Raw genomic sequence first — 20,612 nt, 5'->3', positions numbered from 1 at the left:
TATAATATTCTAAACGCTTTAATATTTTTCAAAATTAACAATTCTCATATTATCTCTCCCATTAAAACTTTATTAATATGATACTTATCATTTGAAAATCACATCGATTTATATCAAGTGGTCATTAAAAAAATAGACAAAATATATTCCCTGGTTTCACATCGGCAATTCTGCTAATACCCTTCTAATAATAATCACAACAATAACAACATTTTATCGTACAAATGCACTTCAGAAGTTCAAAGTGGTCTTTGTTGGTTACATCTGTGGGTACTATAAAAGCGGGAATATTTTTTTTCATTCCGACACAGTTGTTACCAGTCACAAATCAAACAAATCTTGGAGAGAAACAAATTAGCAATGCGTTTCTTAGTCACCTGTATTCTCTTGGCATTGGCTCTTTGCAGCGCCGTGGAGTGTCATGAGGATATTTTCAAACGACTAGCTGAGGATATTGTAAGTAGAGAAATTTTGAAAGAATTTTTAAATTTTCAATACATGAATTTTGTAGAAACATGTCGCCGACAAATTTGCCCATGATGTTAAACATGGTTTCCATGATTTTGGCGATGATGTGGTAACTTTTTTTATTCTGCTCTTTATTTAATTTTATGAAATAATATCTTAAATGATTATGATTTACTTTAGAAACATGTTGCTGACGAATTTGGTCATGATGTCAAAGATGCGGTCCATGATACTGAAGATGCCCTGAAGAAATTTGGTGATGATGTTGATAAACTGGTAAAGGATTTCCGTCATGATGTTGCCACTGCTTGGGTCAAAGCTAAACCCTATCTGAAGGAGGCCTATGTCATTGTTGGTGGTGTTACCAAAACCTTGGCAGAGATTGCTGAAATCGCTGAATTATTTATGTTATTGGATTTGGCTTAAAATAAAACCAAAATATTTGTAATAAACGTAATTAAGCATACCCTATTTATTTATTTTTTTTCGTTTTTCGTTTAAAAATCTACGATCTTAATAACCTTATTTATAAAATAAATTTGAACATTTCTGAAGATATTATTTTTACCAAACCTAGACCAAGTACAACCAGTAAGGAAAGTAGTAAAGTCGCACTGGGCTGACTATATGATACCCTTCAACAATTTGGGTATATTCTACATATCGCTCAATTGCTGCAAGACAGGCATAACTCAAAAAATGTGATTTTCGAGTTAATGATGCACGATTGTTCGCTATAATAGACGGCATGTTGTGTAAAAAAGGCATATGAATATCTCTTACACACTCTAATATACCCTTTACCACACTGCGATACAGGGTATTACGTCTTTGTGCATATGTTTGTAACAGGCAAAAGGAAACGAGATAGACACATGGTTCCTTTTGAGAATATGTATAGAATCACTTTCTGAGTCGATTTATGCATGTCCGTCCGTCTGTAGACGTTAAATTGTAAACAAAGTACAGGTCGCATTTATGATTTGGATGAAATTTGGCACAATCAATTATTTGGCCCAAGGACGAACCCTATTGAAATTGGTGATCGGTTCAGATTTATATATAGCTCCCATATATATTTTCATCCGATATAGGCACCAAAGTCCCTATATATCTCTCGATTTGCACGAAATTTGGCACAGAGTACAGAATTAGGTCCAGAACGATGTGTATTAAGTTTTGTGAAAATCGGTTCAGTTTTAGATAAAGCTCTCAAATATAGTTTTGATTTTATGTAAATGGTGCACCAAAGTCCCTATATCTCTCGATTTGTAGAAATTTGGCATAGAGTAGTGAATTAAGCTTAAATTCGGTTCATATCTTTCGATTTCCACCATATTTGGCATAGCGTACTAAATTGAGTCTGGAATGAGGTGTGTTATGTTTCGAGAATATCGGTTCAGATTTAGATATGGGTCCCACATATATATTTTAGTCCGATTTTAGGTAAATGGTGCACCCACTCCTAATGTTTGTCCGATTGACACGACGGTTTGCATAACGTACCATAATATTTCGAATGGATGTCTGATTGAGATTATATTTTTAACAGTGCGGCATACTGAATCTATAAATCGAATTCCTTAAATCTGATTGAAATTAAATTTAGCATAGGTTGACATGACATGAAATTGTTAGGATACACATATACAATATACATATAGTGGTGAAGGGTATCATATAGTCGACCAAGTCCGACTTTACTAATTTCCTTACTGGTTTGAGTTATGCCTGTGTTGCAGCAAATGAGCGATATGTATCCTAACATTCTAGTATCAATTTGATACAAACACTAAATAGATCTACTGCGGTGACAAGTGACGCCTAAGGTTATGCTACGTTTTTTGAAACTTTAGTTTTATGTCGTACCGAATATTTTTCATGTATTCGGGCGAACACCAGACAGTTCAAATATAAATGATAGTTATTCAAACGGTCTATTATAAAATCAAAGCCGAAATAAATTTTAATATGGAATATCGGATCGGTTATAATCCTTTTAATATATATATATATATATATTGGTTGGGAAAAAATCCATTATTTTTAGATGAACTATGAGACTTTATTTACCATGCTTCGGAATGGTTGATTTGGACAAATATGCACCGTTTTGTTGCATGAGAAGTCCTGCTCTCTATTTGCAAAAAACTCTAGTAGTCGATTTTCACAAGCCTCCCGAGATACCAATTTTTTCATCATAAAAGAAATTTTGCAATGCAAGAAAATTTATGATAATCACTTGGTGCCAAGTCCGGACTGTATGGCGGATACATACAAAATTCCCAACGAAGCTCCCGAAGTTTCTGGCGAGTCACTGTAGATGTGTGTACCCTAGCGTTGTCCTAGTGGAACACGACACCTCTTCTGTTGGCCGATTCTGGCCGTTTCTGTCAATTGCTATCTTCAAACGGTCCAGTTGCTGACAGGTATTAATTTAAAGACCAACCACTTCTCGTGGATATACTATCAACTTCTCGGATCCATGCCCTTCAGGAGGAAAAATATACGCCACAGAATACAAATTTTGACAATTTTCACACAAAAATCAGGGTCCATTTGACCCGCTAAATATTGACCGATCTTTATAAAAACATGTTTGGGACATAATTGCGGCCTCTGGAGCGACCATTAAAAACCGACAAAAATTAAGTATTTGGTCGATTTCATCCCCTAAATATTAAAGGGCGCTTTTCCAAAAATATAGCGATATAGGGGTCTTCTTTGGCCATAACCTGACCTACATTCAAATAAAATCGTATTTACATATTATAATGTGCAGACGGACGGGTGGACACACACGTCTAGATTGATTTATCTAGTAGAGATATGATGATCGGTATTCTTACTAACATAGTTGTGTAGGGTATAAAACTAATATTTTATTTCATAGCAATATTTAATATCAATATTAGACACAATCTTTGGTTTATGTATTATTGGTATAAAACTATGGCACGTCTTAATTAAAATTTAAAAACGTGCTGAAAATCCCTAAAGTACCAAATAAACGGCGATGCGTTTATATGGGGTCTATTCCGAAATTTAAGTTAATATTGATAGCTTTCGATACGAAGATTTCCCACCGAATGAGAATTCAAAATACTAAATTACAGCCAATTTGGTTGGAAAACAAAATTAGGGTACCGAAATTTTGGGAATCGACTCGGAAAGTGATTCCATGTATATTCTACGGGTCTATCTTGCTTCTTTGTACCACGGATTGGTGTAGGTTTTTAATGTTGAAACTGATTATTGAATTTAATAATGTGTTATTAAATACAATCATGAAATTTTGGTACAAATGTCAAAGAGAGACTTTCTCCACAAATTGTCTCTATTTTATTTTCCTCCAATTTAAACATGACACAAAATTAATGACAGAAAAAAATAAAGACGTGTCAAAAGAACACACTTTCAGACAGCAACTTTAGAATTAATGTTATTTGAACAGCTTGAATTTCGTTTACTCGAAAGTAAACATGACACACAGAAGCGACAGCAGCCACACGATTACCTACCACCTATCAAAGGAAGCGTACAAATAGTTTCTTCTTTTATGTTCTCCTCCCCACAAACACTCTTGGCAATTCACTTTCAATGGTAGTGCTCGATAAGACAAATTTTTCGAATTTCAGTTACCCAAATAGCAGCACACATTCAACATCACATCATCAGCCTGCACAAGCACATTCACATCATCGACCAAATCATCTTTCGTATCATTCGAAGAGCTAACAACTATTGAGCCAAAAGACGAGTACGAGTAGAAGTAGTAGTTGGCTGGCTCAAATAATATCAATACCAAATCCAACGACCTTTTAACCGACAGCGTTTAAACATCGACACCAACACAGGACACATAATCTAGTTTAGAATTATTATTGGCACTCCTCAGTGTTGGTATCTCTCAGCATGACATCAAATAGGATATATTGTCGTCGACGTCGTTGTCGTCCTTTTGTATCGTATGTGGCTCTATCGGTTTTCCTGATGCTATTGTTGCCATCAAATCTGCCCGTACATGGAGAATTCTATTCATCTATCGATAGTTTAAAACGTTTGGATAGCATTGAGTCATCGTTGTTGTTAAGTTTCCGGAAGTACTCAGAAGGACTGGAGGATTACATATCCATTATACGAAGGTAAGTGATGGTGAGAGAGGCATTTATTTCTGTGATTAGCAATAAGAATGATGGACGACAATAATGTGTGTGAGGGTGGGTGTGTGTATGTATGTGTGGGAGGGAGATAAATGAGGTTAAAGGAATTAAGTGGCTGGTACAAAAATTTGAACAGTAGAAAGGACATTAGTGACCAACACATTTAAAGAAGAATTCCATTTTAAGTCATTAAAAAATCTCCATAATAAGAAAGCCATAAGGCGTTGATTTTTTAAACGAATATTTTTGTGGGCATAATTCTACAAACCGATTTATGTAAACCATTATGTGCACCAAATACAAACTTCAGCAATTTTTAATGGGGTTTTTTCCTAAAATCTGTAAGATCCAAAAAGTGGACTAATACTGATAACGCATGGTAGAGTATAAAATCCACAAACTACTGTAATTTAGATTGCAAAGTTATATGAGGCTATGCCTAAAGGGGGACCAATATTGATTACATAATATAGGAAATAGTGAATATTTGGGGTTATTATATATTATATGCCTAATTAATGACCGGTATATGCCAATTTTGAACCCAATATCTCAATTCTTTCCTTCAGGAGGTATCACTATATTGAGGAGATGCCTAAATGTCTGCCGATATATTTCATTATCGTCATGTTTGAGTTTTTTATCACAATATCTTTAGAAGGCGGAATGCTTACAACAGATGGCTTGATAGTCTTTGTAGGGTAAAAATTGACTATTCCCCGTAACGACTACCCAACCCCAACACTCGGAACGAATCAGATAACTATTTTAATATAAACCAGTAAGGAAAGCAGTATATAGGAGGTGATGCAAATGTGGTATACCCATTTGTTTTTAGATTGCCAAATTTTTATTTTTTATCCGATTGAATTGAAATTTTGCACTTAACATGCTACATGTGTTGTCTTTCCATGTATCAATTTGAAAATAATATTATTCTAACAATTTAAGAGATATTTGAGGAAATATTAGAAATTCCATAAAAAGCGATTTTAAAAAAAGTGAAGGTAATGTGGTATACCACATGATGTTAATGTGGTATAGTATAATATTTACTTCCAATTGATATCTTATATAATTTATTGTTTTTAATGAATGCGAATTAGCTCGAGATTTATGTCTGTTAAGATTTTTAACGGATTTTTATTATATAATAATGTCTACACATGTCAATATTTAATTTTTTTATGGAGAAGTTGTTAAAACTCATAGCCTTTGTTTTTCATCCTTGTGATTCATGGTCGACTCTCGTAGAGTACAAATGTTTCACATAGTAATGAGATTTTGTCTAGTGCTGGCCTTTTTTCATGCAGAATCAATGTATACCACATTACCTACACTTGTGTTTACTGAAGAAATGTCTAGTTTTTTTTCAAATTGGTGATTATGTGGTGCAATCGCGCATATTATTTGATTTTTAGTTCATACTGATTATTTTAATGCTTTAGTAATAACGATTAAAGTACATCCGTAAAACAAAAAATTATTTTTAAACTTCAACCGAAAAAAAGTCAATTTCATGAAAAATTTTATTTTTGGTACTGATTCTCAACGTGATTTAAATAAATTAAACAGGTCATTGCTATCTTATTTTTTTGAGAACAGCAAACTATAGAACATGTTTTAGTTATTCTAAAATTTTCAGTTTACAAAAAAAGTGACTATACCACATTACCAACCTATACCACATTTGCATCACTTCCACTAGTCGGACTGGGCTATTCTGGGATATTCTACATATGTATCCTAACAGACGTCGCCTTTTCAAAGGGACATTGACATGAAATTGAACGAACATAAATATGCGATCTTTATCTATAAGTAAACCGACTAACATAAATTGCAGCACATACCATTCGGCAACCTATTCTAAATTTTGTAAATAGATTTAAAGCAAACTTTACACACGCTATTTGGTATGCCCATAGATTATTTGGTGTATAGTCAACATGAATAGGTCGAAATTATATATGGAAGCTAATCTGAACCGATTTCAAAAAAACTTCTAGATATTAATTTTTATTAATTTCTGTAGGTTTTGTCAATCGGCCTAGGTATGGGCCTTTAGTGTACCATTTACTTAAAATCGGACAAAAATATATATAGAAGGTATATGTAAATCTAAACCAATTTCAAGAAAACTTGACACAAGAAAGGTTTTAGTAACAGTACATTGTACAAAATTGTGTGCCGATCGGCCAATCTTTTGGTCTTTAGTGCACAATTTAAATTAAATCGGTCGAAAATATATATCGAAGCTATATCTAAATCTGAACCGATTTTCACGAAACTTAGCACGCATCATTCTGGGCCAAATTCAGTACCCTATGTCAAATTTCGTGCAAATCGAAAGATATATAGGCACTTTGGAACCCCATTTACCGTAGATCGGAGGAAAATATACATGGGAGCTATATATAAATCTGACTCGATTTTTTCGAAACTTAGCACACATCATTCTGGACCTAATTCAGTACTCTGTGCCAAATTTCGTGCAAATCGAAAGATATATATGGACTTTGGTGCACCATTTACCTTAAATCGGACGAAACTATATATGGGAGCTATATCTAAATCTGAACCGATTATCCCGAAACATGGCACACATCATTCCGGACTTAATTCAGTACTCTATGCCAAATTTCGTGCAAATCAAAAGATATAAAGGGACTTTGGTACATCATTTACCTTAAATCGGACGAAAATATATATGGGAGCTATATCTAAATCTGAACCGATTTTCCCATTTTCAACAGGGTTTGTCCTTGGGCCAATTAAGTGACCTGTGCCAAATTTCATCCCAATCGGATCATAAATGCGACCTGTACTTTGTTAATAAAAATAAATAGACGGACGGACAGACAGACGGACATGCATAAATCGACTGAGAAAGTGATTCTATGCATATTCTCAAAAGGAACCATGGGTCTATCTCGATTATTATTGCCTGTTACAAACATATGCACAAATACATAATACTCTGCACCACACAGTGGTGAAGGGTATAAAAAGGGGGTTATATGGGGACTACCCCTAAAAAGGGGTGAATATAATTAATTTTTGGTGGGGAGATTTGTTACCACATACGACTACAAAGTACCAAATTTCAGCAAATTCGGTTGAAACACGCGCTCATGAACCTCAAAACGCGCTCAAGAACCGAAAAAATTGACCTAAATTTATAATTTTTAGTATCAAGATTTGCTACCCAATAAGAACTCAAAGTACTGAATTTCAGCGAATTCGGTCGAAAAATGCGATCTAACCCCCCAAAATACCGCAAAATTGGGGGTACCCTTATAGGCTATCCGAAAATATGGACCCATATTTATAATTTTAGTGGAGAGATTTGCTACCCAATAAGAACTCAATGTACCAAATTTCAGCTCAAGAACCTCAAATTACCGAAATTTGGGGGGTACCCTTATATGGGAGATTTGCCTAAAAGTGGACCGATAAAGCCCATCTTCGAACTTGACCTGCCTTCAAAATTTTGGCGATCTATCTCAATTCGTTTAGACGCTAGAGTGATTACAACAGACAGACGGACAGGCGCACATGACTATATCGTCATAGAATTTTACGCTGATCTGGAATATATATACTCTATAGGGTCGGAAATGATTATTTGGATGAGTTACAAATCGAAAAACAAAATTAATATGCGGTCCATACTATGGTGGAGGGTATAAAAACAAACATTTTTATCAAGAATTATAAGGCGTGGATTTAAAAAAAAACCAGTGAGCGGAGCAGTATAGTCGGACGGGGCCGACCATACGATACCCTACACAACTACCACGGAACACAAATTTTTTGCGGATGTTTATTCCGAGCATGGGCAATATTTAGTCATATTTTCATCCTCTTGCCCGATTAGAGATAAACAGCACCTCTTGCTCACACTGACATATTTTCCGAATATTACGAGTATTCAGTACAGCTATTGTCCAGATTTTCTTTCACCGTGGGTTGTATTGTGATATTCGGCTTTCATTTGAGGTCTATAGATCGACTCGAAAATAACACAAAAAATTACGTTTTCGGTCCACTTCATTCCAAAATTATTATCTGATCATCACCGAAAATTACAGGCATTGTCCTTGACCATAACTGGAACCTCATGGAACATTTCAAAGCGATCAGCGCTATAGTTCCGCTCTCTAGAGTGATAATGGGTTACTAAATAATATACGAATACGGAGATACCTGTAAATATTTAGGTGTAACTCCCACATCCGAGCATATACAACAATATAATTGGTCTTAATTTAAAGGTCAACCACTCCTCTAGGATATAATATCAACTTCTCGGGTATATGTCCTTCAGGGGCAAATATATACGCCATAGAATACAAATTTTGTCATTTTTCACACAAAAGTCAGGGTCCATTTGACCCGCTAAATATTGACCGATTTTTCTCCAAACTGGCATGTTTATTCTTTGGCCCGATCCGCTTCTCCATGCAAAATTTCACGATGTTCGGACCATTGTTGCGGCCTCTGGAGCGACAAGAAAAACCGACAAAAATTTAGTATTTGGTCCATTTCATCCCCTAAATATTAACCGATCTTTCCCAAAAACAATAGGGGTCTTCATTGGGCCGAACCCATCCTACATGCAAAATTTCGTGAAGATTGGTCCATAACTGTGGCCTGTATCGTGTTTACAAATTATAATGGACAGACGGACGGACGGACGGACGGACGGACACACATGTCTAGATCGACTCAGCTAGTCGAGATATGACGATCGGTATACTTAAAGGTGGGTCTAGGACCAATATTTCGCGGCGTTACAAACTTTTGGGGCTGCACAAAGCTATAATACCCTGACAACATAGTTGTGTAGGGTATAATTAACAAGAATTATAAGGCGTGGATTTAAAAATGAATTTAAGAAGAATTATAAGGCGTAGTTTTTATACCCTACACAACTATGTTGTCAGGGTATTATTGCTTTGTGCAGCCCCAAGAGTTTGTAACGCCGCGAAATATTGGTCCTGGAACCACCTTTAAGTATACCGATCGTCATATCTCGACTAGCTGAGTCGATCTAGACATGTGTGTCCGTCCGTCCGTCCGTCTGTCCATTATAATTTGTAAACACGATACAGGCCACAGTTATGGACCAATCTTCACGAAATTTTGCATGTAGGATGGGTTCTAGCCAATGAAGACCCCTATTGTTTTTGGTAAAGATCGGTTAATATTTAGGGTATGAAATGGACCAAATACTAAATTTGTGTCGATTTTTCTGGCCGCTCCAGAGGCCGCAGTTATGGTCCGAACATCGTGAAATTTTACATGGAGTAGGGGATCGGGCCTAAGAATAAGCATGCCTGTTTTGATACAGATCGGTCAATATTTAGCGGGTCAAATGGACCCTGAAATCACAGAATTTTTATTCTGGGGCGTATATACTTGGTCCTGAAGGTCATATACTCGAGATGTTGATATTTTGTCCAATATGAGTTGTTGATCTTCAAATTGATACCAATTATATGGCTGTATGTACTCCGATGCGAGAGTTATACGTAATTAAGTAAAGGTGACTATGTGCATATTATTACTATTACTCCATTAGAGGTCGGAAATGTCGCGCTGATCGTTTTGAAATTGTACATGAAGTTCCGATTATGGTCAAGGACGACGCTTATAGTTTTCGGTGAAGTTGAGATTTCATTTTGTCAGATTTTCTAGTCGCCTCTAGAACGATTATATGCAGAACATCACATATTTTACAAGGTGAATGGTATCTGACTAAATACTTGGAGCGGCTGTTTAGATGATGATCGGTCAATTCTCCCAGGGTCAAATCAACCAAAACCTAAAGTGACCAATTTTTTATTTTATTGCGTAAAAATTCACTTCAAGAAAAAACATTTTGGAAAATGTGCAAGACTTAGAAAGATGGGTCGTTGATCTATAATCGGTAAAAAGGGTGCAAATATCACGAAATATTGCCCAGGCTCAGAATATAGAACCGCCGAAAATGTGTTTTTCGTGGTAGTTGTGTAGGGTATCATATGGTCGGCCCCGTCCGACTATACTGCTCCGCTCACTGGTTTATATTAAAATAGTTATGCAATTTGTTCTGCGTTTTGGGTTTGGTTCTAAGACTCTGTTGTAACTATATCACCTGTGGAGGAATCGAGATAACCGTATTTAAACCTAGCCCCTGTGTGGGAGGTACCAGAAGGAGTGGACCTAAGTTAGGAAGAAATAATAAGATTGGCAAAGTTTGGATAAAATGTAAATTTTCTGAAACGGATTTGGTCCAAAGAAACATGGGGTCTTGAACCAATATTTCGATGAGGCACACGGTGTAAATTGTATACACCCTCATTAGCCATAAGGCTGAGGGTATAATTATCCATTAAAAATTTCTGAAATGTGTATTATAGTGTACATAGAAATGTCGGTATAGGTCCACTTTTTGATATGTTCCCTATATTTTCATTTCTAGTACCTGTCAGTATATCTATGGTGGAGGGTATCCAAAGTTCGGCCCGGCCGAACTTAACACTTATTCACTTGTTTCTCATTCGTATTTTCCTTATCCCTTTGTTCATTGCTTCTTCTTATATTTTTCAAATTAATTTTCATTTAAGAAACCTGTTGTTTTCCTAATAAACTACTGTTCTATATTGTGACCTTTCATAATTTACTGTTTTTTTTTTTCTTATTTCGTTTTTCATTCTATTTCTCTTGTATTTTATTTTTGTCCTTGGCGCTTTTAATTTTCTTTCAACTGGACTCCATTTGGCTTTTTCGCTGGCTAACTAACTGCTTGTTGTTGTCGTCGTTGCTCTTGTTGTTCGACAAACTTAGATTTATGGAACGTATTAAATTTCAACATGAAAAAGCTGAGCAGGATGTGGAAGATTATTTAGGAAATCCCATCAATGCTTTTAAATTAATTGAACGTGTGGTCAGAGATTGGAAGGATGTTGCCGATTTGTTGAGATTCAACGATGTTTCAGAGGGTATGTATGACAATAGTTGTATTCCATTGAAAGTTTATAAAAATCTATAAAAAATATATATATAAAATTCTCCATTTAAAGCAATTAAATATGGTAAGGGAAATAGACAAACATACAATAGTAAAGTTGAAGAAATTTTGTTAATGGGACTATGGGTGTTTTTATTTAAGAGAGGAACATACCTTATAACAAGGATATATATATAGACTAAAAATAAGTTTTCGATGTACATAAATCATCCCCCAATAATCGTGTGAGTTATTCCATTAATACCATACATACTGATACAGAAATTGGTGTTGTCGTCGTTGGACGAATGACATAGCTAGGTAGAATGTTCATTCAGTGTATTATCCCAATACATAGTAGCTACTATGTCATCCATAGCAATGGTGGGTACTAATGTTATAATACTAATCAGAGCAGGTACCAGTTATAATAATGAATACTTGAAAACAATACCTGTTACCAGTATGTGCACATACATCTATAGATATAGGTAACTTTATGTAAATGGTGGTATTAAATGAACAAACTTACATTCAAATAATAGGTTGGTTATATGACGATTTTAAAACTCACTAGACATCATGAAAGATGTTTAAAAATTTCTAATAACGGATTGGTATTTAAATTTGTTTTCTAGATCCTATGCTAATTTTCTTCTAGGATACCAAGATATATTTAATTTTGTTTTTAATTTGACTCTGACACAAAGAACTCAGAAATAGGGATTTCACATACATTCTTAAAAATAGCTGAGTCTTTGTTATACCCTACACAACTATGTTGTCAGGGTATTATAGCTTTGTGCAGTCCCAAAAGTTTGCAACGCCACGAAATATTGGTCCTAGACCCACCTTTAAGTATACCGATCGTCATATCTCGACTAGCTGAGTCGATCTAGACACGTGTGCCCGTCCGTCCGTCTGTCCAATTTATTTTGTAAACACGATACTGGCCACAGTTATGGACCAATCTTCGCGAAATTTTGATGTAGGACGGGTTCTGGCCAATGAAGACCCCTATTGTTTTTGGTAAAGATCGGTTAATATTTAGGGGATGAAATGGACCAAATACTAAATTTTTGTCGATTTTTCTGGTCGCTCCAGAGGCCGCAATTATGATCCGAACATCGTGAAATTTTACATGGAGAAGGGGTTCGGGCCAAAGAATAAGTATGCATGTTTTGATAAAGATCTGTCAATATTTGGCGGGTCAAATGAACCCTGACTTTTGTGTGAAAAATTACAACATTTCTATTCTAGGGCGTATATAATTGCTCCTGAAGGACATATGCCCGAGAAGTTGATAGTATATCCAAGAGGAGTAGTTGACCTTTAAATTGATACCAATTATATTGTATGTATTGTATGTACTCGGATGTGGGAGTTACACTTAAATATTTACAGGTGCTTATGTATCCAGATATTGTTTAGAAACACATTGCCACACTAGAGGGCGGAAATATATCGCTGATCGCTTTGAAATTTTCCATGAGGATCCTGGTATGGTCAAGGACAACAAAAACAAATATGACCAGATAACAATTTCGGGATGAAGTGGACCGAAAACTTATTTTTCTTGTGTTTTTTTTTTCGATTCAATCTATAGGTCAAAATTAAAAGCCGAACAACCCACGGTGAAGAGAATATGGACAAGTAATTAGAAGGGCTGTACTGAATATTGGTAATATTCGGAAAATAAGTCAGTGTAAGGAAGAGGTGCTGTTGACCTCTTAACGGCAAGAAAGTGAAACTATCACGAAATATTACCCAGGCTCGGAATAAAAATCCGCAGAAAGATAGAATTCTGTGGTAGTTGTGTAGGGTATCGTGTGGTCGGCCTCGTCCGACTATACTGCTCCGCTCACTGGTTTTATATTACAATTTTCGTAGATCATTGTCACTAGTCATAATTTGTGCTCTCTCAGCCTTATAAGGGCTGCTGTTTCTATGGACCAAATTTGTTTCAGATAATTTAGAGTCGGTTTGCGAATGTCCGTCTGAATGGCTAACTGATGCGCACATATCAATATGGTTATGTTCATATGATTTCACATGAAGATAATGGAGTATTCAATTTGATTCATGGCAGACCTAGATTCAGTGCTACTTTTGGCTATATAGGTTCATCACCTCAAGTAGCAAATCAGAAACGTTATGTTTGAACTATATATAGCGGCTAAAACCTTTAAAATACCGAAAATAGGTTGCTAAGGTTATATGGTAACGATAAGCCAATATTGATAATCGTTGGTAGGAAGATTTTACATCCCAGAAGAACCCGACAAATCATATTAAAACCAATTCTATTAAAAAAGACCTGTCCCAATGACCCCAAATATCGTTTATTGAGAGGTACCATGAGATCGTGGCTGCCCTTAAACGTGGTTTTAAATCTATTATTTGTGGTAATTAGAATTCAAAATATAAATATGCAAATAATTTGGTTGAAAAAAACTAATCTCTGAAAATATCTAACTTCCGATGTAGCGAAACTTATGGACTACTCTAAAACGTATACCAATATTTTCTAAAGTGAAATCCCAACATATTAAGTTATTGTTGATTATGCCCAAATGATACCATAAAGCATTGACCCGACATTCCGAAGCATGTTAAATGAAGTTCTATAATTCATATAAAAATAATGGATTTCGTTTTCCCCCAACCTAATATATATATACATATATTATTTATGGGGCCTAATGTGAATATTTCAGGTATTTAAGTATAGCTTCTATATAGATTTTCTTCCGATTTCATATAATTAGTACATCAAACTGTCAAAGTGTATCCGATCAGAAATAAATTTTGCATAATGTACCAAACTGAGCCTAGAATTACGTATGCTTAGATATAGCTTTTATATAGAAATTCGTCCGATTTTATGAAAAAGATAAAGCGCGTAATGTTTTGCTAAAATCGATTCAGATTTAGATCTGAATTTCGCCCGATTTTCAGCACCAAAAGCCCTAGGTTTGTTCAATTAACAAGAAATGTAGCAAGCAGTGAGCGGAGCAATATTGTCGGACGGGGCCGACCATATGATACCCTACACAGTTACCACTGAGCTCTAAGTGACAGCGGATCTATATTTCGAGACTGGTCAATATTTTCACTCTTCAGTCCGTTGGAGGTCCACTGCGGCATATTTTCGAAAGTAAAAAATTACTTCATAAGATGTAAATTCTGCAATTTTACAAAAAAAAAAAAAAAAAAAAAAATAATCGGTTAATTTGATCCGTTAAATATTGACCGTTCATTAACATGACAGACATTTAGGTTAGTTGTTTGAATTGCCTTTCCCGTGGAAAATTGATGATGTTCGGATTATTGTTGTGGGGTCTAAAGCTACTAGACAAACAGAGAAATATAAACATGTCGGAATGACATCTATGTCCTGGATCCATTTGACCCGCTAAATATTCATCAAAACAGTCATGCTTCTTCTATGGTCAGACCTCTTTCACTGTGAAAAATTTCGAGATGTTCGGGTCATAAAAGAAAACAAAGTTTTTGGTCCCCTAAATATTAACCGGTTATTTCCAAAAACAATAGATGTCTTTCTTGGTCAGAAAGGGTCATACACGCAAAATTTCGTTACGATTGGTCATAGTCCACGGATGGACGGACACACATGTCCCACAGATCGACTTAGCTAGTCGAGATATGTCGATCGGTACACTAAAAGGTGGGCCAAGGAGCAATATATCGAGGCGTTACCAACTCTTGGGGTCAATCACTCATGTTCGAAAAAGAGTAAATGTTTACTGTAAGAGTGAAATCGACGGGAAATATAAAATTTATTTTTCCCGATTTAAGTGTTCGTTTGTGTTTCTAGAGCAAACGGGGTTCGATGTTGTTGTACTGATCTGGTATAAGATATATAAGATATTTACTTTATATAATAATAAAAGTAGTTTGATTATTAAATATTTCACAAGAGGTCAAAATGACCGATTTCAGGCAATATAGGTATAGCACATGTCAATACGGGGATGAAAGAAGTAGGTAAGAAGCTACTATGATTAATAAATGTAGTTATATGTGGTACAAAAAGTCACCAAATCTTAAAAAGCTTTGTCATTATATACACAATTTTTTTTGTACTTGAAAATGAAAAACGGCCAAAAAGACCGACTTCGGCAATCTAGTCTTAAGGCGTAAATATACGAGTATACGACATAGAATGCAAACTGCCGTTTTTACACAAAAGTCTATGCTCATTTAATCCGCTAAATATTGATCGATAAAAAGAGTCATGCTTGTTCCTTGATCAGTCCCCTTACTTCGTGTAAAATTTCGTAATGTCCATAAATATTAAACAGTATAATCAGCTGTTATATGGCCCAACGAAATTGGTAGTATTCTGTTCAGATTTATAGCTACATTATATATTTCTATCAGATTCCACAAATGTGGGTCATTGAGGCTATAATCATGTGTTTCAAGAGTTCGGAAGAACGAGTTTTACATTTTGTTAAAATCGGTCCAGATTTAAATATCGCTCCCATATATATACCGATTTTATGTGCAATATAATCCTTGCGTGAATAGCGTATATAAATTTTGCTTTAAATCGTTTGTATATAATCATATAACCCGAATCATTAGAGAGGCACATTTGTTATGCCTGTATTAAATCGGTATGTTATTATAGGTCCGGTTTAATATAAATGTTGCATCAAAGTCCCTATATATTTTTGATTTGCACGAAATTTGGCACATCGTGCGGAATTAAGTCTAGAATGATGTGTGCTGAGTTTCGTGAACATCGGTTCAGATTTAGATATAGCTCCCATATATAGTTTCGTCCGATTTTATGTAAATGGTGTACAAAAGTCCCTATATATCATTCGATTTGCAGAAATTTGGCACAGCCTAGAATGATGTGTGTTTAGTTTCGTAAAAACCGGTTCAGATTTACATACAGGTGAACCAAAGTCAATATATACCCTTCGACCTGCACGAAATTTGGAATATCGTACTGAATTAAGTCTAGAACGATGTGTGTTAAATTTCGTAGAAATCGGTTCAGATTTAGATATAACTCCCATGTATATTTTCCTTGATTTTATGTAAAGTCTGCACTAAAGACCCAAAGTTTGTACGATTGACATATACTTCTGTTGAAATCGGTTCAGATTTAGATATAGCTATGTATGTTCGTTGGAGTTTAGGTAAATGTTGCAACGGTTGACACGAAGCGTATCAAATTGAGACTAGAATGACGTTATGGCCTTTTTTAATTGGTGCAGATGCAGCCACAGCTTCCATACATATTACAAGCGGATATCTGATTGAGATTAAATATATAAAAATGAAATCGATGTATATAAATTTGTCCCATGAAATGAAATTTAGCATAGGTTCCAGAAACATCACATATTCAAGTTTGTTCAATTCCATATCAATGTTTTTTTTTTTTCGAAAATGCGGAGTCTGTTAGGAGACATATGTAGAATATACCAAAAGTGGTGAAGGTTATCATATACTTTTTTTTCGTTGAGGATGTTATAAAGTGTCCAGTCCTGACGAACAATGCGCCATTGGAGTTCCAAGGAAGGGAAAGTATTTCTTAATTTTAATTAAGTTATTCTAATAGCTCCGAAGAAAAATTTTCAGATGCTGACAGACCAGTCATGTACTTTGCACCAGCTCACGCATCGATGATTCTGAGTAATATATACCCGGGCAGGAGCTATATCAAGAAGTGTGTGTCACAAGCGTTTTGAGGGTTCTGATGGGGCACTTTAAAGCCGACAAAATTGTTATTGATGACTTAATAAACGGATTATTTTTTATTTTTTAATCTGACCGTAATTCTACTGGTCCGTTGTCTTTGATATAAGATGTTAACTCATTATTAATAGAGTTCATGAACAGCTTTCCTGAACCTACACCATATGTATAATCATTTTACAATTTTATTACCACTCAACCCTTATATCCATATATGTATCAAAAATAGAAAAATATATTTGTTACCTATTCATCATATAACTTTGTTATTCACGTTCTCATTTTTTTTCGTTTCGTCGTCTATTTTTAGAACTAATGGACTCGTTGACCCAATTAAGAAAAAAATCACCATTGCCGGATGAAAATGAACTAAGGGGAGCCATACTTGGTTTGGCCAGGTTGCAGGATATCTATGATATCGATCCAGAGGATATGGCCAATGGCAAGGGTTACGGGTGAGTTAGTTGGTTATGACGGTGGTGATGATGAGATGTGGTGGTTTAATTTAAAATAAAATTCAACAAAAATTTTCAATGAAGCGTAAACCTGCTGTTTTACACTCGTAACACAGTAAAATGTTTCGTTAGTCATATACATAAATGTGAAAATGGATTGGAAGTGAAACGTATGAGATGAAAATTGGGAATTTAAGGGAATGTCAGGAAGGTGTTGTTATAAAAAACATATATGGTTTTAAAATAGTAAACAAAATTATTTAAAATTATTAAAGGTTTTTTCTTTTATTGTGATGCATTAGGATGGCACTATCAGTTGCAATAGTGATACCATATTAGTGGCCCGTTGCCTGAACCCAGCCAGCCTTAAGAGGATGCTCTGTAAAATACAAGGCATTAAGAGATCTGTTTCCTATAGCAATCCTGGAGAATGTATTTCGAGAAATGAATTACTTCTAAAAGTATGTCAACAATAGAAAAAAAGTAGAAAAAGTTCCGAATTACCCTCAGGAGGATTTTTCCGGCAAATCTTCTTCAGAATTTGATTGAAGATCCATTGAAGGTCATCTATTTATAAGAGACATTCAGGAATGTCAGGATGAATGTTGTCTACAGAAGGCTGTCTAGAGATCGAGGTACGATGTTTATAGAATATTCTAAAGAAGTATTCTGGTGTATATAAACATCCCTCCTTTAGTATTATCTGTAGTATGTCTGTATTTCGGTTTTCCGAACTCTTAGAAGGTGAAAACCATGTTTGCTGAATATAGGTCCATGTAATATGGGGGCTCATATAAAGACCTCGCTCAATTTTCGACATTTGCAGTTTTTTTAGCGAATTTTCTGCTTTCAAATAGCCGCCATAAAGAGGACCCGACCCATTTTCGACATTTTTAAGGTTTAATCCGCATATTAGATGCAATTCGCATTCCGGATTCTCGGAGGGTGAACATTTTATCTGCAGAAAATTTTCGAAATGATCCACTTGCCCCCCTATATAAAGGACCTTATTTTCTGTCCGAATTGGCAGTAAGTTGGTACTACCCCATTTTCAATGATGTGGTAATAATTTACCATGTTTAAGTTCTTGAAAAAAGGTGTGCTGAACATTTTCTATAAAGGTGCAAGTTTTGACATAGCTTCATATAAAAAGTCGAGCACTGTTCAATTTTGGGGCCATGTTAGGGCATACGCTCATTATAAGGGTTCGGTTGTTTTTTTTTTTAATATTATAAATTTTGTTTCTTTCCAGTCAACCGCTCAACTGGAGGGAATGCCTGGAAATAGCCACAACACTAATGGATGAATCCCGCATGGATTTAGCCGTAAATTGGCTTCAGCAAGCCGAAAGAAAATTGCAAAATAGCAATGATTCCGCAGAGATTAAAGATTACTTTGCGACACAAATTAATGAACATTTGGCCAGAGTACATCATTCGATGGGCGACAAAGAAAAAGCTCAACAGCACTTAAATGCCATTTCGAAAAGTGTGGACACTAAATTGACAATGAAAATGTTAAACCGATTAACGTATGACAAAGAAAAATACACACCCTTCAAGGAGAGTGATCGTCATCAGAATTATGCTCGATTGTGTCAAGGAAAATCTAAGAATATTACAAAATTAAGCTGTTACTTAGATTCGAAAATACATCCATATTTTGTTCTTAATCCATTACAAATTGAACCATTGCTCATGGAGCCGTATATCCGTTTGTATCACAATCTACTCAATGATGAACAAGTTACGAAATTATTCGATCATGCTAAGCAGCGATTTTTCCGATCTGAAGTTATAAAGGCACCTGGAGAAAATGAGGTCACCGAAAAACGTGTAAGTCAGCAAACATGGGTGGCTCCACGAGAAACTCCCACCTCGACATATATGTATCGTTTGGTTGGTCTCATTACCGGCTTCAATATGACCAATGTGGAACAAATGCAGGTGGCGAATTATGGCATTGGTGGCCTGTATGTACCACATTATGATTATATGAATGTGAGTTGATAATAACTATTACATAAATTAAATATTGTTTGTTTCATTCGAATAGTTAATTATTTGGGTTTTCAATTGATTTACATTTTTAGAACACTGAACTTGTGGCTGGACTTTATGGCGATAGAATTACAACCAGTATGTTTTATGTAAGTAAAGAATAACTTCATATTTCTGTTATCAAATATTTTTTTATATTAACACATCCTCCTTTATTCACATTAGCTCTCTGATGTCACCCAGGGAGGTTACACCATTTTCCCCGAACTGGATGTCTATTTGAAACCTGTTAAAGGTGCAATGGTAATGTGGCCTAATCTACATAGATCTGTTGACCCAGATCCAAGAACATTACATGGTGGATGTCCAGTCCTGATGGGTACCAAACGAAGTATGTTTTCATTTTAGTGATGAGGAATTGAGATTGTATTTTATTAATTTCGTTGTAATGTTTTCTTTTACAGTTGCTAACATATGGTCCCATTCCGGATTTCAGGATGTAGCAAGACCTTGTGGCTTGACAAATGATGCAATTTTGTAAAAATCTATGTAAATAAGAAATTAATTCAAATAAATATAATATTTTTAGATATAAATAAAAAGATTGTTTTATAACCTCGTTCCTTTTTCGAAGTCTTTGCCATATTCACATTATGTAATCATAGAGAAGGCACACGAGTTTTTGGAAAATGTTACTAAGAGGTATGAGTAGTTCATATGGCAGACCTCGGACAAGTGACGAACCATAAATAGTACCCTTTTAAACAATTGTAAAAATTAATAAGAAATG

General features: G+C 35.2%; 1 protein-coding gene and 1 long non-coding RNA gene across 2 annotated transcripts; both read left to right on the top strand.

Annotated features, from left to right (window-relative positions):
• The first annotated feature begins 359 nt into the window (after positions 1–359).
• LOC133321477 (uncharacterized) lies at positions 360–577 on the top strand. Its single transcript, XR_009754012.1, has 2 exons — positions 360–456; positions 512–577. It is a non-coding gene; the product is annotated as an uncharacterized LOC133321477 (long non-coding RNA).
• Positions 578–4,383: 3,806 nt separating this feature from the next.
• LOC133321478 (prolyl 4-hydroxylase subunit alpha-1-like) lies at positions 4,384–20,125 on the top strand (the record flags this gene model as incomplete). The annotated part of the gene is made up of 6 exons (XM_061530569.1): positions 4,384–4,613; positions 11,466–11,620; positions 17,678–17,822; positions 19,075–19,822; positions 19,915–19,971; positions 20,048–20,125. Coding segments are annotated over exons 1-6 (1,413 nt in total), but the record flags the coding sequence as incomplete, so codon positions are not given.
• Positions 20,126–20,612: the final 487 nt, after the last annotated feature.

This window comes from Musca vetustissima, unplaced genomic scaffold, assembly GCF_032173495.1.
Source record: "Musca vetustissima isolate MV318-11 ecotype Yass unplaced genomic scaffold, APGP_CSIRO_Mvet_v1 utg115262, whole genome shotgun sequence".
NCBI classification, from domain to species: Eukaryota; Metazoa; Arthropoda; class Insecta; order Diptera; family Muscidae; genus Musca; species Musca vetustissima.
The sequence above is the reverse complement of the archived record's forward strand: the minus strand, read 5'-3'. Positions and strand labels throughout refer to the sequence as shown.